This window comes from Podarcis melisellensis (genome assembly GCF_964234715.1).
Source record: "Podarcis melisellensis genome assembly, chromosome: 5".
Classification (NCBI taxonomy): domain Eukaryota; kingdom Metazoa; phylum Chordata; class Lepidosauria; order Squamata; family Lacertidae; genus Podarcis; species Podarcis melisellensis.
Window position 1 is genome coordinate 73,885,756 of NC_138537.1, and position 27,977 is coordinate 73,913,732.

A 27,977-nucleotide genomic window follows, 5' to 3' on the forward strand; every position below is an offset into this window, starting at 1 on the left:
GGGAAGCGCTTCCCGCTATCCCGGACGGCTTTTGAAGGCAGGCGGGGGGGAGCAAAGACTTTCGCCCCCGCCGGCCTTCAGAGGAGGTCCTGGACCTCTTTGCTCCCCCCTGCCTGACCTTCCCGGGAGAGCGGAAAAACGCGCTATGATTCTCCGCTCTCCCCGACTGCTTTTGAAGGCAGGCGGGGGGGGAGCAAAGACCTTTGCCCCCCGCCAGCCTTCAGAAGAGGTCCAGGACCTCTTCTGAAGGCTGGCGGGGGGCGAAAGTCTTTGTCCCCCCTGCCTGCCTTCCCGGGAGAGCATTTTAAAAGCGGTCCGGGATAGCAGGGAAGCGCTTCCCGCTATCCCGGACGGCTTTTGAAGGCAGGCGGGGGGGGAGCAGGACCTCTTCCGAAGGCGGGCGGGGGGCAAAAGTCTTTGTCCCCCCTGCCTGCCCTCCCGGGGGCTTTTAAATCGCCCCGGGACTGTCCCGGGTGATTTAAAAGCCCCCGGATGGCTTTTGAAGGCAGGCGCGGGGGGGAGCAAATATTTGCCCCCCGCCAGCCTTCAGAAGAGGTCCAGGACCTCTTCCGATGGCGGGCGGGGGGCAAAAGTCTTTGTCCCCCCTGCCTCTCCCGGGAAGGCAGGCAGGGGGGAGCAAAGACTTTTGCCCCCCGCCCGCCTTCGGAAGAGGTCCTGCTCCCCCCGCCTGCCTTCAACAGCCGGCGGGGTTCCCTGCTATCCCGGACCTGCTTCCCTGCTATCCCGGACCGCTTTTAAAACGCTCTCCCGGGAAGGCAGGCAGGGAGGACAAAGACTTTCGCTCCCTGCCAGCCTTCAGAAGAGGTCCTGGACCTCTTCTGAAGGCTGGCGGGGGGCAAAAGTCTTTGCTCCCCCCCCCCGCCTGCCTTCAAAAGCCGTCCGGGGGCTTTTAAATTGCCCCGGGACAGTCCCGGGGCCATTTAAAAGCCCCCGGGAAGGCAGGCAGGGGGGACAAAAACTTCCCCCCCCCCCGCCGGCCTTCAGAAGAGGTTGGGGGACAGACTGTCCCCAGACCTGGTCTGAAGGCGGTTTCCATAGGAACGCATTAATTGATTTTTAATGCATTCCTATGGGAAACCGTGCTTCGCAAGACGAAAAACTCGCAAGACGAAAAGACTTGTGGAACGAATTAATTTCGTCTTGCGAGGCACCACTGTACTCTCAGACTATGAATCTTCTCCTTCAACCCCTCGCAGAAGAGTTTGCTTCCCGAATTCCTGGACTTGGGAGGCATCCACCCACAGAACCTCCATCTTGTCAGCTTTCAGCCTGTTTAATTGGCCCCGATCCAGCCCATTACTGCTTCCAGACACAAGTTCAACACCTGCATAGCACCTCCAGATTGAGATAAAATGGAGAGCTAAAACTGAGTGCCAGCGGCATAAAGATTCTGTGCTCCCAACTCCACATATGATGGCACCCAGCTATTTCATATAGATGTTGAATAACATATAAAACAGCATGGATCCTTGTGAAGACCCCAAGCTGAAAAGCTATGGAGCCAAGTAACTTTCTCTAGTTGCTCTGAAATAATAGCAACTTTCGGCAAATTGAGGGACGTAGTTAAATCTTTTTTCCTCTCTTCTTTGACATTTTCCCCTTCTCCTTCTTTCTCTTTGTTGTTGTTGCTCATTCAAATTTGTCCTGTTAGACAAAAAAAAGCAAAGGTAGCCTTTCCCTTTCTGTTTCATGATACTGTATTGCTGACTGCACAGCATTATTTGCTGACTGCATGGCATTATTTTAATAATTATATACTCCATCCATAGAGCAAAACAGAGTGGAATTTCAGAGAGAACCTGGAAGAATGCCAAAGTGTAAGGGGTGGGAGTGACTCAACAGAACAGTTAAACAAATATAGTAATTTGTAACTGTGTTCTTATTTATACTTCCCACATGTAGTGGAACTATAACTGCTCTCTGCTTGCTGCTAGACACAGGACAGAAATGTTAATTATTAAAGCTGATGAATATCTTGCAACTTAAGAGTGAAGATTGTGCATATCTTACCTGTAGTTATGCATATTATATAGCCTTCTAAGTTGAATTGAAACTTGCTTCTTTTCTCTGGGAAACTGAAAAGAACAGCCATGCTTGGACTATGTTAGGCAAGGCAAAAGGTATGTGGCAAAGTTCAAGTGATCCAGTTAATTAAAAGTGTCAGTATAGTCAAGTCACAAAGGGAAAGAGTCTTTAATAAAATGGAATCATTTTTATATATATGAAGAGATCACCACAGGAGGGGAGACATGAGAGGGGAGAAATGAAAATATTCCAAGGCTACACTCCAAAGAGTCTATTTAGGTGCACCACAGGGCTTCTGTGTTTTTCTCCATCTCCCTTGGCTGCCAGTCCATTACTCGGACCAAATCAAAGCTTTGGTATTAACCTTAAAGTCCTGAACAGGCCAAGTTACCTGAAGGATTGTTTCCTCTTAGACATAGGTTTCTGGATCCTAAGATCATCTTCAGAGACCCTTCTCTTGGTGCCCACACCAGATCAGATGCTGTGGCAATGGTAGCTACCCAGGAGGGACATTTTTTGGTGGTGGTGCTCTGGTTGTGGAATGCCCTTCCCAGAGATGCATGCTTGTTACCCACATCATGGTTGTTTTGCCATGATTTTTAAGTATTTAGAATCTTCTGGTGCTTTTTAATGCTGTTTTTATATAGTTGCAGATTGTGGCTATAATTTTTATAGCGATTATATGTTTTGCCTTGTATTTTTGTATGGCTTTTAAATTTTCTTGTTCGCCACCCAGAGAATTATTGGATGGGTAATTGAGCAGTATACAATGTTTAAAACAGAGAAATAAATCCTCCATGTCATATCACAAACTGTTTTCAAAACTTGCCTACAATGGAGCTGGGGTGCACTTGTGAAACCAGGCAGGGCACACAGGGTTACTTAACCTGTGAAAGTGATTTTTTCCCCTTCCAAACCAGGAGCTATGGCTAATTATGGTTTATCCAGACAAGCCAGGATCAGAAATGGTGGTTTGATCTTGGCTTCTTTGGACAAACCATAGCAAAAGCTAATCAGACTTTAACCTCTTTAAAATGGAACCAGATGCTTCCCATGTTTTTCTCGCCACCGTGCTAAAGAATGGGAAGGGAGTGCACAAGCACAAGCCTCATTCATACAGAACTATGATTTAGTGCTGTGTCGAAAGGCAACCTTATGTAATTCACAGTTTGTAAAAATTAAATGCAGGCAGGCAGCATTGCAAAGCGAGGCAAATGCGTCTACTAAGTTAGTAAGGAAAATCAGTGTTGCTCCAGCAGCTTCATTGAAGGCTTCAAATCAGTATGAATTTCTTCCATTGGAAAAATACAAGGTAATAAATACATCACATGATTTGGCTTTAGACATCAGACATCCAAAATGAAGCATTGTGAAAAGGAAATGATAGATACTACTTTTGCGACTTCACAAACAATTTTTTCTAAGCACAGAATGTTCAAAGTTTATTCCGATGGATAGCATGACCAATTTGCTAGAATCAAGTTGCAAGTTTCTCCAACTTGTTTGCACACCCTGTTTTTCTGTATTTTGTAATACAAATTAGCTCCAGTTTCAACCAGTGGGTGCCAGCTATTCTGCCAAACCTGCTGTTTCAAGTATGAGTGTGCACTATTCTAGAGCACACTAGGGTCATCTATGGTTGCATGCACCAGTGTAGTTTTTCCTGTACCCTACTGAAGCAAGGAGCTCTGAGCAGTACAGTGAAGGAGAGGTAACCTCTGTTGGTTATCTAACTATATCACACAGCCAGTCACACAGGACCTCTTTCTCTTTTCTAAGCACGCTACAACTCCTCTCTCCGTTTTCCATTTGTGTCACTGTTCTGCATTATAAAGGCATAATTTTCTCCAAAAAGCACAACTTTCTTCATCTTGTTTTTCCAGTTGTGCATGTTTTGTACTTCCTTAAGAAGCTTAGTATAGTCAATATTTATAGGATCAGCTCCTTATAAGAGGGAAGAGTGTTGAAAGCTCATGGTACTGATCTGCTTGTTTACAAATGTGCACATACAAATGGATAAAACACACAAACATACTCAGTTAGAGTCACAGTTGCTGCCCCCTTTGCCTCTCTAGAATTATCACAATCAGCCAGCCAGCCAGCTCCAGGCTGCTTCTGTTCTGCAAACTTTGTGAAAACAAGAAGAAAACAATTGTGCCAAATTAAAACTGGATTGAGTTCTCACCAGAGCAGTATGAGTCACATCAATGCCTGGAACAACCTAATGATCCATTAATGCCATGTTCAAAGCTCACCAAGCACAGGGTGGATGTCATAGTAGGCCAGCAAACTTTACAACCCAGTAATAATTTTTGAAACCGCATTTTATATTCCCACTGCCACAAGACACACACAGGCTATAATCTGAAAACAAAAAACTGCAGTTAGGTGAATATGGAAGCGGCTCCTTCCGTTCTCCCCCTTGGCATCTGTGCCAAGCACCATAGTCTGATAGATTTGTGTGTGGCATTAATTGGGATTTTAAAAATTGCTCTATTCCAAAGCTTGAGGTCTGATTTGAAACAAGATTAAAATATTGTAAACCTACATAGATCTGCAGCTGAAATCTTAACACCCCCTCCAAAAAGATCCAGTTGAAAAGCTAGTTTTATAGTCTCTATAAAATAATTTCTATGATATGGGTGATTATTTGATTTTGTTTTAAATCCTTTTTTAGCTGTATCTTTCATGGTACAATAAATGTGGATTTGGAGGGCATTTTCTGCTTTTGTCTCCTCAGTGGTTCCCATTTTGCATATTGAGATTGGGAGAGAACTGATATCCGAAACCGTTTTATCATTTTCATCTCGAAATGGTAATGTGTCATATGTGTCAGTAAACAAGTCTTCTCTTTTTTATATATATAAAAAATAATAGCAACATGGCGCCAGTGGTAGGCAAAGCTTCATTGCCTTTCTACTGCCTCAGGCCAAGTAGCATCGCAAATTATGTTTGGCGGTTCAGTAAACCAGTCCAAATGAAGTTTGTATGAAACTGTAGGTAGAGACGTTTTTTAATAATATATTTTAGTAGGTTTTTTAAAATTTGTTTTTTACAAAATAACAAAAGCCAGCAAGGGAGAAAAACATGAGTTGGGAGGATGGTGTCTAGATCAATAGCAAAATATCCATGAATGGGTGCCTGTCCATAACCATGTGGGTAAGGGTGTAAAAGTAATAAGTTCAGTTTATATGTTGAATGCTGTAAGGCAAAGTGGCTAACCTGGGGCATTCACATTTTATTGGACCATAATTCCAATCATCCCTGACTACTGGCTACAGTTTTTCAGCATGAGAAACAGATTGTTCCATTAACATAATGATAACAGTTGCACAAGTAATCATGGGTTGTGAATTACCAGTGGCAACAACAATGGATCTCATAAGCTTTGACTGAGCAGCCAATGTACACTCACCACCACATGGGTAGTGCCCACAAAATGGTTACATGATGCATATAATTGCTGTTATTCCATGCAGTTGTGTCAACCACAATGATGGCATCTGCCTCTTGGTGTCATCTGTGGTGAGCCCTACCACTTCCAAGCCTGCCTTTCTTGACATCCCTAGCAAGCTATCTAGACTAAGCCTGTGGTTTGATTGACTATAGTCCTAGGTCTACTAGGAAGATAATGTCTTTGGGGTTGTTCACACCCTCATGGGTTGTTGAGCTTCTATCTGCTGTGTATTTTGGAAAGTGGTTTGTCTGTCCATCTGTCCTCTATAGGTTTGACTATCTCTTGAGATATCACTGTCAGACTTGGCAGAATGGTTCCCAAGGTTGGGGCAGTGGTCTTTGCTGTCATTTGGATGCCGGACAGCATTTTGAATCAAGATGGGAGTCTGCAACCACACTTTGGCATGGCTGTTCCCATTTTCTGGGCTAGGTTCAGCTGCCTCTTGTGAGATACTGTTGCCAAACTTGGCACAAAATTTCCTGAAGTGAAGGTGGGGGACTTTTCTGCCATTTGGGCCCTGAGCACCACTTTGAATCAGGATGAGAGAACAAAACATTGCTTTGATGTGACTTCACCCGATTTTTGGCATGATGAGTCCTAACTCACAAATTACACTATCCATTTAAAAATCACAATCTTTTTGGTTTTCAAAAAGCACGACATATAAGCAGCCAATGCCACCTTATTATTATTTTATTATAAAACTTCTCTGGCTTTTACATCACATGTTTAGAACATATGTAGGCGCCATTAGGTCACCAGTGTCCATGCCTCGTTTTGATTTATTATAATAAAGAGATATCTCAAGCTCGAAATTCTGTTTATGTGTTGGAGAATGGTGACTCACTGTCCTTCATTTGTTTAGTACATATTTTAGCAATGTCAAATAGCCTTGAAAACAAAACAAAAAATGCTACTTCTATATTTTTAGGCAAGGATTTTTTCTTTCTGCAGTGTAAAGCAGAAATGTCCCGTCCCCCCACCTTCACAATTTGCAGGGGGGAGGCTTGGAAAAATAATGTTATTCTAATGTGACAGGAAAAAGTTGTAGTTACTTGTTCTCATTTACAGTGATATTCAACCTCAGAAACTTGAATTCAAGGTTTTGCTTTCCTCTGTTTGCCAATTTAAATGTTTTTAGAAAAGGAGAAATTTACTTGTTGTGAATGAAAGAGAAGAAGCCAAGCTTGGATTTCACAACTAGCCAGTCACCTAATGGATTTTTATTTCATTTCTCCTACCCTCTAAAAATAGAACTCACTTTTCTGTTCACTACTGTCGGTGTTGGAGAGGGGCGCGGGTGGCGCTGTGGTCTAAACCACTGAGCCTAGGGCTTGCCAATCGGAAGGTTGGCCGTTTGAATCCCCGCGACAGGGTGAGCTCCCGTTGCTCGGTCCCAGGTCTTGCCAACCTAGCAGTTCGAAAGGACGTCAAAGTGCAAGTAGAATCATAAATAGAAATGATTCAAAATATTTTGCTAGAATATCAATAAACCATGGGGGCTGTGAACACATGTAGATTGGTGGCACAGTCCTATCCTATACTTGGAAATAACCCCATCTCTGTTAGATGAATGTGCATAGAATTGCAGCCATAATCTTATACTTCGTCTTTTTGCTGGCCTGGGGTCGCTGCACATTTTGCAACAACCCCAGTGTCGCCCCACTCTTGTGCTTGCTGCTGTTGTTGAATAGCGAATTACTAATTGCCCTGTTTCTTTTTATATATCTTTTGTTGAATTTCCTGCTCTGAGAAAATGTGTGAATAACTGTTAAGTATTGCTAAGTGAGACCAAGTGTTTAGGTGTTCTACTGGATTACTAAAGGTTTTTGTCTTGTCTTATTTGCAGTAGCATTCACATTACATTTTGAACTTCAGTATTTTTTCTCTCTCCAGATACCTTTGTGCAGTGTTGTGTCAGTTTCTCAGATAGGGAACCGGTATGAATCAGATGGTGAATCTTCCCCAAGAGCACACATAAATCCTGCAGTAGACTGGAAGCACAAATGAAAGCTGAAGTCTCTAGAGGCCCAATCCAGTTCTGTAAACACAAAGCAAACCTTCCCCTTGCTCTTTCTGAGCTCTTTGAATCCTAATGCAAGTGTTACTGCTTCGGGCTGTGAAAATTTGCAATTGTGTTTAAAACATGCACCCTGGGGCCTTTATTTCTGATGTAATTTTTGAAATTTCATTATGTACTGTAGAAGTTGACTATACATAGAAAACAGGTATTCCTATTAATATGTTTCACTTGTTGTTTCTCCTTGCTTTTTTTGAGCCATCTGCTGATAAATGTGGACCAAAGAATTGAATTGGCACCTGTATCGTGTGTGGTGTGTGTCCTGTATAAAGGTGATGAAGGGTCTCTGACTCCTCAAGTAGTCAAGAGACCCACTGTCACTTCATCACATCCCCCAGTCCTTTTATATACATGGCTTTATTGTCTATTAAAATCACCTTTACTCTCCTAAGGGCTTTCATTTTGTGATGGCTAAAAATATTCGCACTCTGGTTTGGTCATTGCACAGCATTGGCTAAAACCTGTGCGTACAGATCTGCTTTGCTTTTTATAGGAAAGCCCACTGTCTATTTGGGAACTTAAGAAAACAAACAAAGCTGACCACACCCAGGGGGGAATCTATTAAATGTATGCATAACTCGCTTGGGTTAGTTTATATAGCCCAATCGCCATCAGTCCACACAGAGCTAGGCACTGTTTGTCCATTGGTGCAGCAATGTGTGCATTACTTCTTGCTGTTCTGTGGCTCTCTGGATAAGCACTTGGGTAATGTGGGTTTTATGGGTAGCGCTGCTGTTTCGCATCTCTTTGAATCTGATGAAAGTGGGGGGCAGAGCAACTGCATTTTTCTCTTGGTGCCCAGTGCCTTTCTAGGCTAAGTGGCAAAAGGAAGGACTGAGCAGAGAAACATTTAGGGTACAATCCAGTTCATTGCTGGTGACTGGATCATTTCATCTTGTGGTTTCTGGTTTTATTTTAAAAAAACAACAACAGCAGACATGTTTCTCTTACAGCAAGCAAGGGCAGAGCAAGAAGAGGAATTTATCAGTAATACTCTGTTTAAGAAGATTCAAGCTTTGCAGAAGGAGAAGGAGACACTTGCAGTTAACTATGAAAAAGAGGAAGAATTTCTCACTAATGAGCTTTCAAGGAAGCTGATGCAGGTATGTAATGTTTCAGCCTGACTTTTCAGACCCAAAAAACCCACCAGATGATTCAGCTGAGGCACTATTACGAAAGTCATAGCTTCAAAAATTGTGGGTGGTATTCAACTAAATAATTGCACTTGTGTAAGACTGACATTGGCACAACAGGACATCTCCCCCTCCCTCTGTGTATGTCCTGAACCATCGCCAGATCTGTTCCTGAGAGTTGAAGGAACATCCAGAACATATTTAGGGGGCATGTGGGGGGAGAAAGGTGCAGACTGTAAAGATAGAAATGGAGGACATTTAATAAAACCCTGTAGTTTGAAATCTTTAAAACCCAGTACTGTAGTTTGAAATCTTTAAATGGGAAATGATATGTAACTGAGAAAGACCTCTTAGGTAAGTAAGCATGGGATTGGGCTATAAACTAATAAATGAGCTTAGTTCTGCATGTTTAGCCAGAAGTAAGTCTCACCAAGTTCAGTAGTGCTTACTAGAGAATAAATGTGCATAGGATAGCAACTTAACTTTGGAACTTGAGGAGCGTATGGAATAATAGGGTCAGTGAGGGATATGGCCTGGGTAGGGACATGGCTTAGGGGGTGACAAGGACTACATAGAGGCACAAAAACCACATACACCAACCCCCACAAGCCTGAAGTTCCCCAGCCCTGGCTTAAAATCACCATAAACCAGTCTCTAAAGCCAGCATGTGACAGCAAAGATGAAATGAGCACGTGGGCACAATCTTGTTCTCAGCTAAATCAACCATGGTTTAAGCTGGAATTGTTATATCTGAACTGACCCACATGTTCCATCTTTGACTCGATCATGAAAGAGAATACATGTGAGCTAGGGATGTTGAATGTTCTGAACGTTGTGTTCTTGTACCATTTCCTTCGATGTTTTTGCTTTAAAGCATTAAAGATTAAACTCCTTTCCTCCCAGGCATAAGAACAGCCCCAAAGCATTTTGTTCTCAAGATGGCAAATCAGTTGCCTGGGGACATGAGACCGATAGCCTCCTCCCTTTTGCCACTATGAAAATTGCTGTGAGGAATTCTGGAATTCTAAGCTACAGGATTCCTGAACCTGTAAACACAGAACCCTCATTTTGAAGTGCTGCAAATTGTGCCGTTTTTGCATTAACTTGCTTAATTTACAGCATCTCAGAAGATTTTTGAAATCTTTCTCAAGGTGGTGGTCTCTTTGTGTCCTACTCTTCATGGCATGATCACTCAAGCAGATTTCCAATGTCCTTGATTGCTACTACAGTGGTACCTCGGGTTAAGTACTTAATTCGTTCCAGAGGTCTGTACTTAACCTGAAACTGTTCTTAACCTGAAGCACCACTTTAGCTAATGGGGCCTCCTGCTGCTGCCGCGCCGCCGGAGCACGATTTCTGTTCTCATCCTGAAGCACTATTTCTGGGTTAGCGGAGTCTGTAACCTGAAGCGTATGTAACCCGAGATACCACTGTACATCATTCCATTGCAAAAACAGTTAACAAAGCAGCTATCTCATAACGCCTGCACACATGCATTGTTAAACTTTTGCCTTTCACTGTGTAGGGACTTAGACTTGTGTATTCAAAGAGGCATCTGGAAAAAGCTTCCAGAAGGATTTTTTCAGCACACTGTAAATACAAAAGCTAACAGCCAGTGTGAGAGCTATAGATCCCCTGTTAGCAGCTTGGCAAGAATTCCCCACATCAGCATGATTTGCTTTGTTGTGAGAAACACACTGATGTATCAGCTTTTCAGTTTTAGTGTAGGAAGGTATTGATTTTAAATACTCTTCAAACCTGACAGCTTAATTTAAAAGTAAAGTATGCTTTCACATGCAAGAGGAACATTTACTTAGACCCACCTCCAGTGAGAACATATTTTTTACACTAGCATGTCATGACACACTATGCTAGCCTGGGCTGTAAAATGCCTGGATGTTGCTTGTAGTAATACTGTGTACTTATTTATTGGCCGTGTAAAGGCACTTTGTTCAATTAGGTTTATGTAGCACAGTAATTGGTTCCATAGATAATGCGCGGCAGAAGCACAGTGAGGGGGGAAATACCCTATTAGCAGACATCTTGGAATAGACTGTACTTGTCAGAAGAAAAGCTTTTAGAGAGAGACTGATGATGTAGAGCAAAATTTTAATAGACCCCTGCCTGTTTGGTTAGGTATTCAGTGGGTCAGAGTGGATTGGTTAGATGTTTCTCTGTGCTCTTAAAAGTCGTTGAGTTACAAGAGAGCTGAAGTCCCATTCTCCCCAGACTGCAAAAAGTTAGCTAACTCTTTTGTGTCCTTAACATTATGTAGAAGCTGTTCCAGTTCAGCTGATCGTTTGAGGCTTCATAAACTATTGAGTGCTGGGGAATAGATTCTGGTGCTGAGCACACTTCCATTACCCTCTCCTTCCTCCTGTCGCACACCAGCTTTAGTTGTTGCTTTCCTAACATTATGCTATCCCTTCAGCAATCCCTTCAACAAATACATTGCTATATTTAGTGCCTTGTCACTTACCCCAATTCTTAGGAGCCCCGACAAAAATTTCCTATTAATTATAATGATGAAGCTATCCTTTCAAAATGCAATGCAATGTTATTTGCTTTTATTTCTTAACCATAATTTAAAGATCCTTAATGTTTCACATTTTAGGAACAGTCTCTTATTGAATTTCAGAGTCTTCTTGTTTTTAAGCCGTATAAATTAAATGATGCTCATAAGTGCTTTGTAGCTCTTCAAATGCTTATGTCTTGGGTTTCAATATCTCTTCCAATCACAGCTACAGCATGAAAAGGCTGAACTCGAGCAGCATCTAGAACAGGAACAGGAATTCCAAGTGAACAAATTGATGAAGAAAATTAAAAAACTGGAAAATGATACCATTTCAAAGCAGCTAACTCTGGAGCAGGTAAACGCTATATTACCTATATTTAGGTTTGTCATATGTCAGGAAATTTCCTGAGATGTCCTGGATTTTGGGTGTAAAAACGGAGTCGGGGGGGTTGTCGAATCAGCAAAATGTCAGGGAAAACCCAGATGTATGGCAACATGATGGAAAAAGCAGCAGAAACAGCTCCAAAAGCTTAAAATCACTATTTTGGGAGGAGCTCAACAATATGGGTTTGTTCCCCAAAAAAGCTCAGCAACTTTGTGGGTGTCAGGAATTTTACTTTTTGAAATATAGCAACCCTACCCATATTGTATTGCACTTGTGCCAGTGAATTCTTTGAGGCTGACTGAGCTCTGGTAAAAATGTTGGGCATTAAACACTTTTGTGTTGCGTCCCATCAAATAGTAATAAACAGGGACAATAAGAAGAATCTCTCATACATCTTATTGCATCAAGGTTAATAGAAGTAAAAGAAATGGCCTCTAGGTGGCAGTTGTTGCCTAATTCAAGTGCAATTGTTTATCTTCCAATGATTTGCTGGTTTACTGTACGTTTTTAGGATGAGTTAAGATCTTCCTGTCTACCCTGCCTTTTATTGTCTTCAATATCCATTACAGATATCGCGTTACTGGAGTTGGTCATGTGTGATGGTCTTTGTGTTTTTTTCCTTATTTTAATTGCAATTTAAATTGGGAAGGAGACGTTAACACAAGTGTGTGGTTGTTTGTTTGCCTTTTAAGCCAGTTTGTATCCATTTCACCCAAAAAACAGGTTAAAATGTAGCAAAAACAAACACTATTGCAAAGGATTTCTGTAGAATAATAGCAATACACACAGACTTCTGTATAAGAAAACATACCGAGAGTCTAAAACCTGTTTATGTGATGACAACCACATTCTGTTTTAAAATTAAAATGGTTCTGTCATTTAACCTTAAAGTAAGGTCATTGTGTGTGGTGCATTTAGCATATTTTTTGCTGACTTGTTTTAGGTTGTGTTCTGTTTTTAAACCGAAAGCAACTCTCCACTGAGAACTAATTTTATGTGAACTTTAGTAGCTGGGAGTTGTAACAAAGAGAGGTTTGTTCCAATGGTTCACATTCTAGAATGATTCCTTGTAAATGATACATATTGGCCCAGTTAGCATGCAGTGCTAAACCATGGTTATCCTTATATGCAAGAGCTGGAACAAACCCCACACACAACTCAGACTCATGCACTTCGCTCCCTTCCATCTCCTCTTCCCATGCTGACTTAAGAGGAGGACTGTGACATTCTTTACTCTCACTTTCACAGAATCCTGACTTACTGTTGCACAAGAACCAGAGACCGTGACTTATAACAACTTCTGGTTTGTTTCAAAGCAAAGCAAATTCAAACCAGAGGTTAGGAAGGGGATTTGTCAAGAGTTACAAACCACAATCTCTGGTTCATATGCAACAAGTCGGATTCAGTGAAAGTGAACATCATGTGACTTGCAGTTCCACACTCTGTGAGTTCATCTTCAAATAACTTTGAGGTGCTGAACAGCTTCCATTGATCTAGAAAACAGCAACACACAAGCTGCTTATGTGGAAATTGTAAATGCATTGCCTTCCAATTTTTTCCAGCATGGCATGCTGAAGTAGCAATTCTGTGCACAAAGAGAGTGTGCAGGTATATTTTGTTTTTATTGACTAGTCTGCTGCTGCAGTTTGACTGGTCCCCTGTGGTGTAGGAAATGAACAACAACCGGATTAGCAGGCATGGAAATAGAAACCTTTGATAGAAGTGAGAACCATGATCATTCCAAAAATATTCTCTACAGATTTATAACGCTGACAGCCATAGTTGAACAAATGTCAGGTATGTTAGTATTTGTCTTTAGATGTGGAAAAAATTGATTAAACCTATTAGACACATACTGCAGGTTTTAACATTGCCATTTAATTTCTGGGATTAATCCAAAGGCTTTATAAGAGTGCTCAGTGGCATGCTCCCTAATGGAATCTGCATCCCTTTGCAGTAGCACAAGGGAACAATGTGTGCTATGCATTTACATTCCTACCATTCAGCCTGGCTGTAGAGCCATCAGTGTGCGTGATATGCCCAATGGATATGCAGAACTCGAGCCAGGTATCTAAAATAGCTCCTCTCAGTGGACAATAACCTGTGGTCCTTCTCCAAGCCCGCAACCTTAGTTCCCCCAGCTTCTAAACCAAGCTGTGCAATTCATTAAAGCACGTAGCTTGCACTTGCGGCTTCCAAAAGTGTAGTTGTGAAGGGCTGTCTGGATCAGAATTATGGAAGAGGACTGCTGCAGTCTCCGTACCGCCTGCCCAGTTGTAGATTATGTAGATCACAGTGTAGGGGGGAAAGGTGAACACCACTTGTCATGATACCAATACTGATCCATCTCCACATGCAAGTGTCCAGCCAAAGTTTCTGCTGTTAGTGTGGATGGAGCAGGAAGGGGTCAGAGGTTGACCCAGCATCTGCACCTGTGACCCAAGAAGCTGAAGCACCCTGCTTTTGGGGTGTTTCCTTTTCCCAGGAATCACCTGGCAAGGAGAGCTGGGAGCACCTATATACTGTTGCAGAAAAGAAGGGTCTTGATGCGTCTTCATAGTTCACTGGCAACCACTAACCCTTTCCTTCCCTCCTTCTGTGTGCCATCAGTTTCATGACCATGTTTTTATTTCCCTCAGCACAGTTGGCAAATCTTTAGACATCTACTTGACAAGCAGATGCAGGCTTTTCAGCAGTCACTTTGAGTGAAAAACTGGTTCTTATTTGAGGTGTCTGGCAACGCTCGTAACATCGAGCAGAGGTTTGAGCCCTACCTGCCAGTGATATTCAAGAGGCTGTTGAGCTAGTGGGCTTTGGAGTAAATTCTTTTCACACTAGAGGAAGATTTGTGCTTGGTAGTAAAAATATGGAGCTGGTTTATGTTCTGGTTCTATCATGAACATTCAGTGTAGCTGAGATACAAGTTTCCATATATGTTTTTTAAAAAATGCCAGTAATTTGTGAAAGCTACAGTCCCATGATGTGATTGGAAGTCATGTGATACAGCATTGGTCTTCAGCTGGTGGTAAAAAATTAAGGAATTGTCCCCAAGTTCAAATTTGGGTTACATGTAGGTCCTAGATCTGTAAACATTGAATACTACTGAGATACCTTGCTAAAACTAAGCCTGTCTAGATCTGGTTAGTTGAATGGCAGATTTCCTGGGATCCCAGTGTACAAAGCCTTGATGGGATCTAAATGAAATAGATAAAATAGAGCAAGACTACTATTTGTTTTTGTTTCATTTTAGGAGTAAGATTCAGTAAGTATTTGGCAATATAGTCTCAAGCCCAATGGACTATATCTCTCAGTTTGTATGGGACCATTCAGCCTTGCAAAGGGAGGGGAGAGAGAGTGTTTGCGGCTTTCGAGGGTGGGTGAAATCAGATGGTGTGGGCTTACTTTTAAAGTTGTGGAGACATGGGGCTGCTTTTTCCTATTTTTTAACATAAAGGAAAAACTTTGTCACCACTTCAAATGGCCTCTTGCTGCCCTCAGCAGCCTTGTAGAATCCCTTTGAAATTTGTGACAGACTGACCACTGGGAACAAAGATACATCACGGTCAATGGGGACACGCTTTTTCCACTCCTTGGAAATCATGCTATTTTATAATGGAATATTCTTCCTCAGATTTCTGTAATTTCATTTTCTGCAGTGAATGGTACCAGAGCAGTTAATCATGAGGAAATCAGAATACAAAATCATTCAGATGGTAGTTTTAATGGAATTACATTCACATTTAGGCTGTTACTCTTCTATCGTGTAGGACTGCTTCCTTTTTAAGGTGGGTGGGTTATTATTTTTTATTAGATGTGGTTTATGACAAGGGTAAGTAAAGGCCATCTAATTATGTTTTCTTTATCATCCATTACTTTGATTACAATTATTTAGTCGTTGATTGAAATTATTCCCCCCCCCCCTATTATGCTTCTGCAGTGAAATGCTCATCTGAAACAGCAGTTTCAAGCTCTCTCTTTTTATCCACAATTTCTTTTTCCTAGCTAAGACGTGAGAAGATAGATCTTGAAAACACCCTAGAACAAGAACAAGAAGCACTAGTGAATCGTCTCTGGAAGAGAATGGATAAACTTGAGGCAGAAAAACGGTCTGTCATGGCTTTCTTTCTGCAGCTTCCCCCTCCCCCAATTGTGTGATAAAACTCGAATATCTCACAATACCTTTTAGAGAAAAGAAAGCTATTTAAGTAGCAATATAGTAATTCAAATAGGAAAGCTACATTTTTTTTTTGCATGCATTGATTCAAATAGTGTTTTATTGAAGATAAGAACCCTCTTCGGGCATCTGTCTGAACATACCAGGGTTAATTAAAATTACGTATGGGGTAGAACTATGCACACAAGCCTGCTCCCAGTGATGTGTGGCCTCCTCTCTACCCTTAGCGCTAAGTGTGTTTGAACTAAGTGCTCTTTGAAGCCTCTGCAGCCCCCATACTTGTGGACCTTGGGAGTGAGGCTTGCTTGCGCAGTCTGCCCCTCAACAAACTTTTAATGTTCACATGTTCAGGCAAATGCTTGTGAAGGACTATAGAGAAGGTTGCTGAGTCATGCAGTAAGGAGCAGAGCGGGATGCTTGTTGGTGCTTATTCACTGGTAGTCATCCTCTGTGTCCTGTGACGAGCTTCGGCTTAATGTTACGAAACTCACTTGAAAACAAAAACATTAATATTCATGTAACAATCCTGACTAGTCTGGATCTTCATAGGAACTAACATTTTACAGCATTTGGCAGATTTCACGGAACTAGTCAAGTCTTTGAGACTATGAATATTTGTGATGGTGCTGTTGTTAATCTAGCTAATGAAGAGGTTAGAGTGTGATCTCTCTTGGCCTTCTGACAGTTTATTTGATCTTTCAGATCACATTGGGCTGAAAATGCTTTTTTATGGCTTGGCATGTCATGTGTTCTTTTGCTCCAGTTTGCTTCAAATGTTGTTTTTTAAGCATGGCGTTCTCAGTGCTAGCTGTGTAGTCAAATTGTGGCCATCTGATTTATTGGATGGATTTTTTCCTTAAAATACAAAATGAGCAAGAAATTCCTTTTTATATGAGTGATATGTAAAAGGGACTTTAAAACAACATTTTGAATACATTAATTTTGACTTTTCCATTAAGAGCACGTGAAGACACTAGGTGAATGAAAACGATAGTTTTCAAAGTGGTAACTTAAATAAAGTATTCATCTAGCCATGTTGTAATCTGATTATTTAAATTACCGTCACATGTATTGGGGAAAATTCAACTAATCCCCTAAATCCTACCACGGATTTCTGATCAGGTATGAAAGCGTTTTTTAAAAAATAAAATAAATAAAACAAAGCTTATAACTTGGCATAAGATACCACCTCAGCAAGTATTGACTACAAGACTGAAGGTATAGCTGGTAATTGCAATATATTTACCATCCATCATGTATCAGGAAATACGTTATTCAGATTTAGTGTCTGCCGTGTACTAACTAGGTGGCCTTGGGCATTTGCCGTCCTTGTCTTTCAGCTACAGACCTCCATTCTGCAATATGATGGTGATAACAATAATTAGATTAAGTATCAGAAGCACCTTGAACATTCTGAAACACTAGAAAAAAATTTGGTAGTGATGACTACTACATCAGTTGTAGCAGCGATGTGGACCCTGACATCTTAAATATATTATTAAAACTTCACTCTTCTCCCACCAGCTTTGTTGCAGTTATAGGATCAATGCTGAGTAGTATTTTTACTTTTTGCACAGAGCCAGAAAGAGGGGAATAAAAGTTCAGTCAGGTTTTTAAACCATTGTTAAAAGTAACCTATACTGAAATCTTTAAACCTATTAGAGATTCTTTAGAATTTGTCTGTTGCCTTCTCTATTGTCTGTTAATGGAAGAATACTAAAATGTTCTGGCTCGTTTCCTTACATTTCTGTAAGGAAGTGTTAATACTGTATTTGCAGTTTGTTGAATTGGCAAAGCAAAGACTCCACATTAGGTAAAAGTATGGGCTGGCAAACCATGGTTTGCCATTAATTCCCCATTCCCTTAATGCTTTAGACAACTCCCATGATCCCTGGTTGAAGTTGAATGGTTCACAGTGGCCCATGCAGTGAACAACACACCATGTTAATTTTTCAGGAAATGAGTTTACCAGAAAGAATGCTGATAATTTCAAACCACCTTGCTGTTTATCTGTTGGTGTAATATTACAAAGAATTGAAGCAGAATGTACCAGTTGGCATGTTTGATGTCAGAAGATAAAATCTCATTTATCTTGATTTCAGAATTCTGCAGGAGAAATTAGACCAGCCTGTTTCTGCTCCTCCATCTCCAAGGGACATATCAATGGAGATAGACTCTCCAGAGAATATGATGCGGCATATCAGGTTTCTAAAGAATGAAGTAGAGAGGTTAAAGAAACAACTCAGAGCTGCACAGTTACAGCGTAAGTCCTGCTTGCCTTGGCTGTGTGGTCTTACTCATAATGCTGAGGTGTGCTTTTCATGAACTGTCTCCTTTTCAAGTTGAAATTAATAACTCAAGGACCAAGTAAAAAATACAGTAATTCGTTTGTAGTATGCTAAACCATTTCCTTTTGTTCCACTTGGGTAGCTGAACAAATTTTAGTTGGACATATCCTTTGGGCAGAACTGAAACAATTTTGTTACAAAGTTACATGTGATCTTATACATTTGAATATCTTTGCTAAAATGCAATCATACTGCTTTGCTTTGCCTTCAGTAAATATACAGTAGACCGCTAGTTTGATTGCTATGCTGTAGTGAAAACATACTGGACAGTATCCAGTGAAATATACACCCCATTTGCACCCTAAATCTGTTCTGGGGGTTCCCCAACCCTCTGGTGACAAGGAGAAATTCCATTGTTCAAGCATAAATTCTTGTGCTGGCAGAAGCACTTTAGTTGAACACCACCCTTAGGTTCTTCCGGAATCGGCCCTACCATTTTGCAGCATGAGGCACCCTCAGTGCTGGGGGGAGGGGTAGAAAGCAGCTTCCTCTTGAGTTATTTATTTGATTTCATTTATTAATCACTTCCCATCAAATAGCTCAAAGGGATTTCATAATGTGTAAAAAGTTAAAACAATTTCAGCTGCCAGTCTGTTCAGAGTCATTAGGTGGAATGGGGTGTGCCCAGTTTTGTCCTTCAGCCAGCAAGCAGTTTGGGGCCATCCTTGGGTCCTGCAACTGCCTAGGAGCGTAATCTAAGATCTCTGGTCATGCAACCCACATGCCTTTTGCGCTACATCATCACAGCCTTCAAGGAACAAGTGTGGACATCTTATGGAGAAACACTGTCTTGTGCATTTCATGTGCACACATGGTGACTAATAGTCCATAAATAACAATAAATAAGTGACCTATTGTGTAGAATTGTTATTCCCCACTCCCCCAGAACAACAGGCAGTTCATTGCTTTTGACAGAGCCTTGAATTTTATTTTGTATTGGCCTCATCCTTGCAATATCTGAATTTAAACAAATAGCTGTTCTTTAAAGTGAGATTTAACTGTGTGTGTCTATGAGTTTGGGGTTGTTTTTTTAAGGGTGATATCCATTGTTGGTCATAGTTGGAATAGACCTACTGAAATCAGTGGAGTTAAAGTATAAACTCTACGTATGACTTTGTTGGATATCACCCATTGAATCTGATACCCAGAAGAATGTTTTTATTATTATTACTCCCAATTTTGGTTTCTCATCTGCATTTTGTGGGGAGAACAGAGACTAAGCGTGCACGAATGAAGGCTTATATCAGTTTTATTGTGTTTAGAGATGGGATTGGGGCGGAGGCTAAAATCTGCCCAGGACCTTATCTCAGATTTAATATGAACAATAGTTTAATGTTCTTATTTCCTTTGGGTGGAGTGGGGAAGAACTGTGCAAACAGTTGCCAGTTCTCACTGCTCTTGGATGCCTATGTAGTCATCTTGATGAATGTGATACCCCTGTTTTGTCCTTTAATTCTTACTCTCATATTTTTAATTTAAAATCTAATAAAGCACTTTGGAATAGCAGTGGATTTTTTTCCAGCTTTGCTTTCTGGGGAATAATGTTTTGAATAATATATTCTTAACATTTGGAGGAGAAAGTATGTTGCATACTGAGACCTTGTATGCAAGTTCAGAAAATTAATATTCTTCATCCCTTAAAGGAGATGACATTAATCTCTCTGTACCTGTCGGTCTCTTCTATGCATTGTCTTTACTTTACTGTGCTTAGAAGTGGGAACAAGGGCTCTGAGTAATAGCTGTGTGCAAATGCTGGCCTGATTTATTGCCACGAGGGTGGATCTTGGTTTTGCTCTTCATCTTCTGAACATTCCGTTCTTGTCCTTGAGTGACCTGATGAACAAGTGAAGCTCTGCATGCGTGGATGTGGTTGATTTATCATTGCATGTACCACCAAAAGCAATCATAAAAAGATCCTAACTAACAGAAGAGCTGCAAAAAGTACAGGAGGTCTTTGGAAGCTGCTGTAATTTCAGAATGGTCCAAATGATGTAGGAGAGAGTTCTGTTGTACCCTTGACCTGTTTGTGGGCAGTTGATGGGCCACCATGAGAACAAACTGCCTTTGGCCTCAAGTGGCTTTTCTCAAGGTGTGAGACTGAGGAAGAGGGAAGCTCTTCCAAGTGAGAGCTGGGAGAATTCACTTCTCTGGATGTGGATTGAAAATGAAAGATATCATGGAGGGCTATATATACCCAATTTTGTGCTTTATTATATTATTTTATTTCTCTTCTTCCTTTTCTCTTTCCTCTCCCTCCTTTATTTTTCTTTTTATGTTGTTATTTTGACTAGTGTTTTTATTTATGATATGTTGAAAATTCTTAATAAAATGGATTTATAAGAACAAACTGTCATGGGCCTGACCAATAGGGCTCTTCTTATCTCTGTCATCAAATTTCAGCTGAGACTTTTAATTCTACTTGAATGCCTTCTCACATTACCTTTCTGGCTCAGGAGCCTTCTCTCTGGAGTTTCTCCCCACAACATTGTTGCCCCATACCTCCTCTCAATGTGGCACAGGTCTTCTGATCTTGTTTCCGCATCATGGTGGTAATATGCAATGGGGGCCATTTATGCAGTCAAACAGAGCCAGTGGGGCATAGTCATCATGGTTTTTAACATTTATACACAGCCTTTCCCTAAAAGATCCCCCTAGGATTGTATTGGACAGTCGAGGCTTCATCATGAAACTTGCTGGGTGGGCTTTGGGCCATTCAGTGTATTTGAAGCTAACCTTTCACACAGTTATTATTAGTTTATTATTTATTAAATTTGTATACAGCCCTTCATCCGAACATCCCAAGGCGGTTCACAACAGAAAAAAATAAAAGATGAGAATACAAAATACATAATAGAACAAAAACAGACAAAACCAATAACCCCCCTCACTTTCAGTGAGTATACTTTGAGGACAACCAACTTTGGATATAGCCCAGGCTATCCAGGATGCTGGTGGTCCCTCTTACCTCCCCATAAGACACAGAAGCGTCACTAATATTGTTAGCAGTGAACCACAATTGAGGGTTGGGGGGATGTTTATATGCTGGTGAGGATAATGATGATTTCCCCCTTTCATGTCTCTATAACACACCACAACATCTTGCTAGTTATTTTTTAATAATTTTAAATATTAGGCACTATTACTAGCAACGAACCAAAATTCTGGTATAGGGAAGAGGGGTCAAGCCGTCAACTAGTTAGTTACTAATTCTCTACTCTTTTTGTGAAAATAAATTGGGTGAAATCCCAGGGGGAGGAGAGAGGGAGTCAACAAATGCAAATAGATAAATCATGCCTTGTGCGCTTGGGGATTTCTGTAAGTGTGAAAGGGTTTCCAGGTTTTAAATTATCCTTTTAAAAGGGTAATACATTTTAAATGACGTCTCAATCCAAACAGTTCTTCTCATTAATGTAGTAATGGCAAACCACTGCTGTCCAGCAGGCAGCAGTCTCTCCAAAACTAAAGCTGCTGGCTGAATGCCTGGTTCTAATTTCATCACTTCTTCAAAGTGGAGAGTCTTTCTGTACTGCTGCTTGAAAATGGAGCAACAGATCTAGTTCAGACTAGCATTTTAACCCAGAATGGGAAGCCTGTGGCCCTCCATTCCAGATGTTGTGGTACTCCATTAGACCAAGCTAGTATGGCCAGTGGTCAGCGATGGTGAGAGTTGCAGTCCATAACATCTGGACAGGTTCCTATCATTGACCTAACCCATCATTTAATGCTTGCAAATAAGCCTGCATGACCAAAAAGACCAAACACTTCCATTTTCGCTTTACAATAAACTCTGCATCTCTGCTACGTATGAACTTGTCAAATGGGGGTCAGATTGCATCAAATCAATCCACATTCTCATCACTTGGCAAAGGCAAGATCTGAACTCCAAACACCTACCTGTATTTTACTATGCCTCCAGAACAAAACGTGAGTTTAATAATAAAAAGGCTGATCAGATTTTTGATTCTTCAGATTCAGAGAAGATGGCACAATATTTGGAGGAAGAACGCCACATGAGAGAAGAGAACTTAAGGCTCCAAAGAAAATTACAGAGAGAGATGGAGCGAAGAGAAGCCTTGTGCAGACAGCTGTCAGAAAGTGAATCGAGTTTGGAAATGGATGATGAGAGGTTTGTGTTGCCCGTATATTTAGGTGCTGCAGTAAGAAATCAAAAGCAGTCTAAAAACCAGGTTTCTAAAAATGGTACTGCCATAAAAATGACATCCTTTGTCAAGTTTCCCCCCCTCTATCATGTATTGGACACTGTCCCTTATGTCCCATATTATTACGCTGTGCATTTCCCTCCACGTCAGCCGACCTGGTGGAGCTGGGGAGGGAAGAGACACAGCATAATGATACTGGGAGAGGAGGTAAGTTGTAATTAGCTGTAGGGGGGAGCATTGTGACACAAGTCTGATGTTTTGGGCAGCTGTCCAGTCTAGGGATAACTTAGCAAATGATATATATAAAATCAAAGTAACAGTCAAGCCATTCAGGCCAGAGCATAACAAGATTTGAGCTTCTAAAAACTGACCATCTTCTCAGTTACTTTTGAGTAGTGACTTCATGGTGCACCTCCTGACAACCAGGTCATTTGTGAATTAAGCTAGTCTGTGTTGAGGACTGCCGAAAGGAAGGAGCACACACTAGATCTGTTATGGCTGGCACCCGCTCAGATAAATCCAAGTCCCTTCTGCATTTGGTCACTGCACTGGCTTCAACTGATACGCATAAATTTGCATATGAACAATTCCTCGGAAAGAAAGCAAACACACATAAGCACACTGCGGTAGAGCTTTCCTTGCTTTGGCATTGAAGGGAGGCCTTGCCTTTCTGGAAATGGTGCTTGCCACCATTAGTACTTGCGTCGGTACTTTTGTAAAATAAATGACTACTTTAAAAACCTTTTGAAACTAGTTGGTCACCAACCTAGACGGCTTTATTCAGAAGAGGATTAGAGAAACTCATTTAGGATAAGGCTATCCATGGCTACTAGCCCCGATGGCTATGCTCCGCCTCCACGGTCAGAGATAATAAAACTTTCCAGTTGCTGGAAACCATAGGAAGGGAATGTACTCCTGCGTTCAGATCACGTTAGTTCACCAATGATTTAACTAAACATTGCAGCCTTGCTAACTACTGATGCTGCTCTAGTATCTTCCAGTATTTGTCTCATGGTACACAGGACATATGCTGGAGGGGAACCTAAAAATAAAACTTAAGCAATAGTTCTTGGAAAGAGGAAACTCATCCGTGTTTATCTCTTAAAATAGATATTTTAATGAGATGTCTGCACAAGGATTAAGACCACGCACTGTGTCCAGTCCAATTCCATATACACCTTCACCAAGTTCTAGCAGACCTATATCACCTGGTAAATATATGCACCGCTTTCTTCTTTATTTTTAAATGTATTGTGATAATATTTATATTTATCTAATCTTTCTTTTTACAAAAGCATCCAGCGGAAACTTGTGATGTGTCCTGAATTCTGTCAGAGCTTTTGTGTGTAATTAGCCAGTAAATGGGATTGAAGCATTTTTAATGCATGGACGTATTGGAATGCATACTTTTTTACTAAATTTGTTTGTAAGTTTTGTCCTTTTTTCTTCATTTTAAATAACCCTTCAGTGTAGCTTAGGAAGCCCAGCTGTTGGTGGTGAGAAGCAGATGTGCAGGACCCAACTGTGTGACAAATATGGTGCTAAGTGCTTGGGATGGGGCAGGCTAGAAATTAAAATAACTCAGTCATATCTTGCTTTGTCAATTCCACTAAGCATAATAATTGTGCAAACAGGTGTTCAAAGGCAGTTTGCTCAGGTTAGGAGATAATGCCTGATGCTTTCTTTTTTATAAGGTGCTGGGTGTCTTGGTATCTGAGCACATTAGCATTTGTAAACCTACAGTGTCCCGCTTTCATTATTTTAGGTCTCTCGTATGCAAGTCACACAGTTGGCTTTACTCCCCCAACTCCACACACCAGAGCCGGCGTGTCTTATTATAACAACCCAGGCCTTCATGTGCAGCATATGGGACCATCCCATGGTATTACAGTGAGTATTTAAGAACTGAACTTCACATCTCTTACACATTTTGGGGGGGAGGGGGAATATATATTCTATGCTGGTTCCATTTAAGTGTCTTCAACCAGACCACCATTCATTCCATGCTTCCCTTTTTGCACTAGATAATACATTTAGATTTTTGCTCCAGTATAAAGAATAGTGCATGCCTTCCTCCCTCACTTCCAAAATCAGTAATGACTGTGACCTATAGATGGCTGTGTTGCTGCAAGATAGTGTGGCTCAGATTTGGGGGCAGGATGACCTCCCTCCCTCCATCAGTGCCTTTCATGCGCCAGTTCAGCTGCTATGGTTTCCTATAGCATTCAGTTTATTAACTGCTTTCTACTTAAATAAAAAGTTTTTTTAAAAGAAGAGGAGAACTAGTACCAGGAGCAGCAAGTGTTAGAAATGAAAGTGGTGGAAGAAAGAAGCTTGGCTACATTGAGGATCAGAGCAGTGATACGATGAAAGTCCTTCCTGCTCCCCAAGAGAGAAATGCTGCTTTTCACATCTTTCACCACCTTGACAGATGAATCATCCCATATTTTTCCAGGATTAGGTGTTCTTGTAGATATCCTACATATATTGCCATTCAGTCATTGTGTACTTTCACCCATTTTCTGCCAAATAGATTAGAAAGATTAGACCTCTTTGTTAAGACCGCCAGTTGTCTGAGTGTATTCTGGTCTGAAAAGCCAGAGCTGGCCCAACATACTTATTGGCTCTGAACCCGCAAAGCCCACCAACGCGCAGTCTTCTAATAAAAACCTGGGAACCCCACTTTGTATTGGGTTCCTGGACAAGCAAATCGTCCATCCCTTGCAGTTCTTTCCACTTTGGACAATAGTTTTCAAGCTTTTGATTCCATTCTTAGTTCCATTCTGTTTCCTCAGTTTTCCTACGAAACATTTCATAGACTCATAGTATTATAGAGTTGGGAGGTACCCCAAGGGTCATCTAGCCCAGCCCTCCACAATTCAGTTGTGGAGCTATGATGATAATGATGATTCACTGCTCAGCCACAAGGGGAGAAGGGTAGCAACAGTGACTGTACCTGTTGACTCACTCCCGCACAAAACTCTGGTAAAGGGCTCCATAGGCCTCTTTCACCAAATGCAAACAGTAATAAAGGCTTTGTGAGAGTTGAGAGCAGTGACGGGTATAAGGGGAGAATCCTTGATAGAGCCTCTGTTGCTGATCAGTCTTGAGGGGCAGGTTTTGAAACAGCCCTTTCCCTGAGTATCATCTGGAGAAAAAGTGGTCCAAGTATTGGATGGAGTGAGGTCAGGAGCTATGATGGGAAGCCTTGGAGTCCTTGACCTCTGATTGCTTATATCTGTAACAGTTTCTCTTTAACATTAAAACAAAAATACAGTTAACATTGGGGCACGTTCTACGACAGCATGGGACACGTTATACGACAGCAGTATCCTGCTAAGAGGACAGAGGGCTATGTACAGAAGGCCAGCTTGAGACCCATAGTTAGCTTTTCCCCTGTTTGAATTTCCCCACCAGGAATGATTTTGAGTTTAAGTGTGTCAAAAGGCAAGAGTGTCCCTGTCTTGTAACATGAGTCTATGCTAGTCAAAACTTTGGCTCTGTTGTTTTCTTTCACAGAGACCATCACCCCGAAGAAGCAACAGCCCTGACAAATTCAAGCGTCCCACTCCTCCTCCTTCTCCCAACACACAGACCCCACTGCAGCCTGCCCCTCCACCTCCGCCACCCCCTGTGCAGCCTGCAGTCCAGTCGCCAGCCACTTTTCAACATTCAATGCATCCTTCTTCTCAGCCTTAGTGCATGTGCTCAGCAAATCTGTATTCCGAGTTGGACTCATAACACAGAGCAGTTTACTACAAGCCAAAGGCTTACAATGGTATATTTGGATTTGACTTATTTGCACTGAAGTTTTTGAGGCTTCACTGTTTAATTGTGTTGTACAAGTTTGTCCGAGGTTCAAATGTTAGCACATCTCCTACATGGAAATCCCTTCTGTGCAAGGGGGTGGGGAAAACATGAAACCTGCATGTAGATAATCACATGGATACATGTGGTGGTTTTCATGGTGGGTTGTTTTGTTTTTTTTTTAACATGGATGTGCTTTCCACGTAGGAAGTGTGCTATATTTGAAGTTGCCGTAAAACGCAGCCAGTGTTGTGGATCTGCAACACTAAATTTAAAATAAAATAAAAATTCCATCAGTGTTTTACTTGAACTTACATGTCTGTCCATCTTCTGGCTGGAACATTTGCTACTTTGTTTGGTATTATGGCATTGCTTTGCTGAGCTCCCAAAGCTTAAATATATATTTTTTTTCTTTCACCCCAGGCTTCTAGGTTTGTAAAATAAAAGGGACAGCTTTTTATATTTTTTCATGACAACTTGCATATAAAATTACAGGCACGAGCTGTATGTTACGAACTCCTAAATATTATAGTGTGTTTCAAGCATATAAAGTAAATCAGCACTACAGTTCAGTAATAAAAAGATACAGCTTTTAGTGCAAAAGTGAAAGTCTGACACCTTAATGCCCAAACTTTTTTTTTAAATTTTATCCCTTAATTTTCTGATACAGCAGCAAACATACATTGACAAATCCATACCTTTTCTCCAGTGTGTGGTACAGTCTGAAGTACAATGTGGGAAGCCTGACTTGTCAGAGTATATAGAATGTATTGATCCATGGACCTTAAAAGTTGATTGTTTCATTTCTCATTCATGTTGACCTGTAAAACTGTCCGTACTGTTGTTTTCATCACAATGATCTTCTGTAAGTGTGGTTCTGCCAACAAGATCCTTGTGGCTGATTAAAGTGTGCTCTCCAATTTCTGCTTTAGAAAAGCAATTTGTATTAAAAAGGCTGATTTCCCCCCCCCCTTGTTTAAAATATATTGTGTGACACCCCCCTCCTGAATGTTTGAACCAATATTTTAAGCATTCAAAGAAAAATCAGAAGAAAATATGATTGAAGGTGCACATTATAGCAGCATATAGGTGTAACAGCCGAAAATGTTGTATTGCTTGGTAGAAAAGGAACAGATTGCAGAGAAAAGTTAGATGACAATAGCAAATGCATATTTAGCAGCATAAGCCGGTACAATGTATAAAGAAATGTATTCTGAAATACATTCTTTCCATTCATTTAGCACAAATAAATTGTTTGGTTTCACTTTGCAGTGTAACAAAGTGTCACTTTTTCCCCCTCGATAGGGCACCTATCTACTTACGCAGGTGCTTTTTTCTTGGTGCTTCTGCTCAACAGCTTTTACATAATGGGGATTAATTTTTTAAAAAGCAACAACAACAAAAATCAAGCCTGAATTTGCACAGCTCTTACATGGAATTCCCCTTAAGCCACCATCAAACCACAGATCAGGCCATTTCGACGGCACAAAATATGAATCCAGAAATAACCACGTGGTGTTGAAAAATTCTTGGCTGCAGCTTGGGGTGAGGAGGGAGCTTGACCACAGATCCCAGTTTGGATGACCTGCTGCACCAAACCTTGGGTTAGCTTCCCACAGCTTAACAGGGGAAAGGACTAGGGAGGAGGAAAGCAGCTGAAAGCACCTCTCCAGGAGCCCGCAAATTTATGTGGTCTCCCCAAATCAAGATTTGGCTTACCACGCCATGTGAACCAGCTCTCTCTGTTTTGGTTGCTTCTCTTGAGCAGCCATAGAGCCAGGTGGAAGCCTGGTTCCTTGTGAACCAGAATTGGCAAATGAGCCATAGAAGTGCAACTCTAACCAATTCCATGAAATTCTCCCCTCACTGTTC

General features: G+C 41.2%; 1 protein-coding gene across 1 annotated transcript; it reads left to right on the forward strand.

Annotated features, from left to right (window-relative positions):
* The first annotated feature begins 8,506 nt into the window (after positions 1-8,506).
* Positions 8,507-27,369, forward strand: CCDC6 (coiled-coil domain containing 6). The gene is made up of 8 exons (XM_081911506.1): positions 8,507-8,686; positions 11,458-11,586; positions 15,619-15,722; positions 17,893-18,053; positions 22,108-22,264; positions 23,409-23,509; positions 24,064-24,188; positions 25,818-27,369. Exons 1-8 carry the CDS (start codon positions 8,522-8,524, stop codon positions 25,995-25,997), a joined length of 1,122 nt encoding a protein of 373 aa, XP_081767632.1. The 5' UTR covers positions 8,507-8,521; the 3' UTR covers positions 25,998-27,369.
* The last annotated feature ends 608 nt before the right edge of the window (positions 27,370-27,977 follow it).

Coding starts and splice junctions, on each gene's coding strand:
- CCDC6 (XM_081911506.1), top strand. CDS start 8,522: ATGTTTCTCTTACAGCAAGCAAGGGCAGAGCAAGAAGAGGAATTTATC. Junction 8,687..11,457: donor TTTCAAGGAAGCTGATGCAG/GTATGTAATGTT, acceptor TTCCAATCACAG/CTACAGCATGAAAAGGCTGA. Junction 18,054..22,107: donor CAGAGCTGCACAGTTACAGC/GTAAGTCCTGCT, acceptor TTGATTCTTCAG/ATTCAGAGAAGATGGCACAA.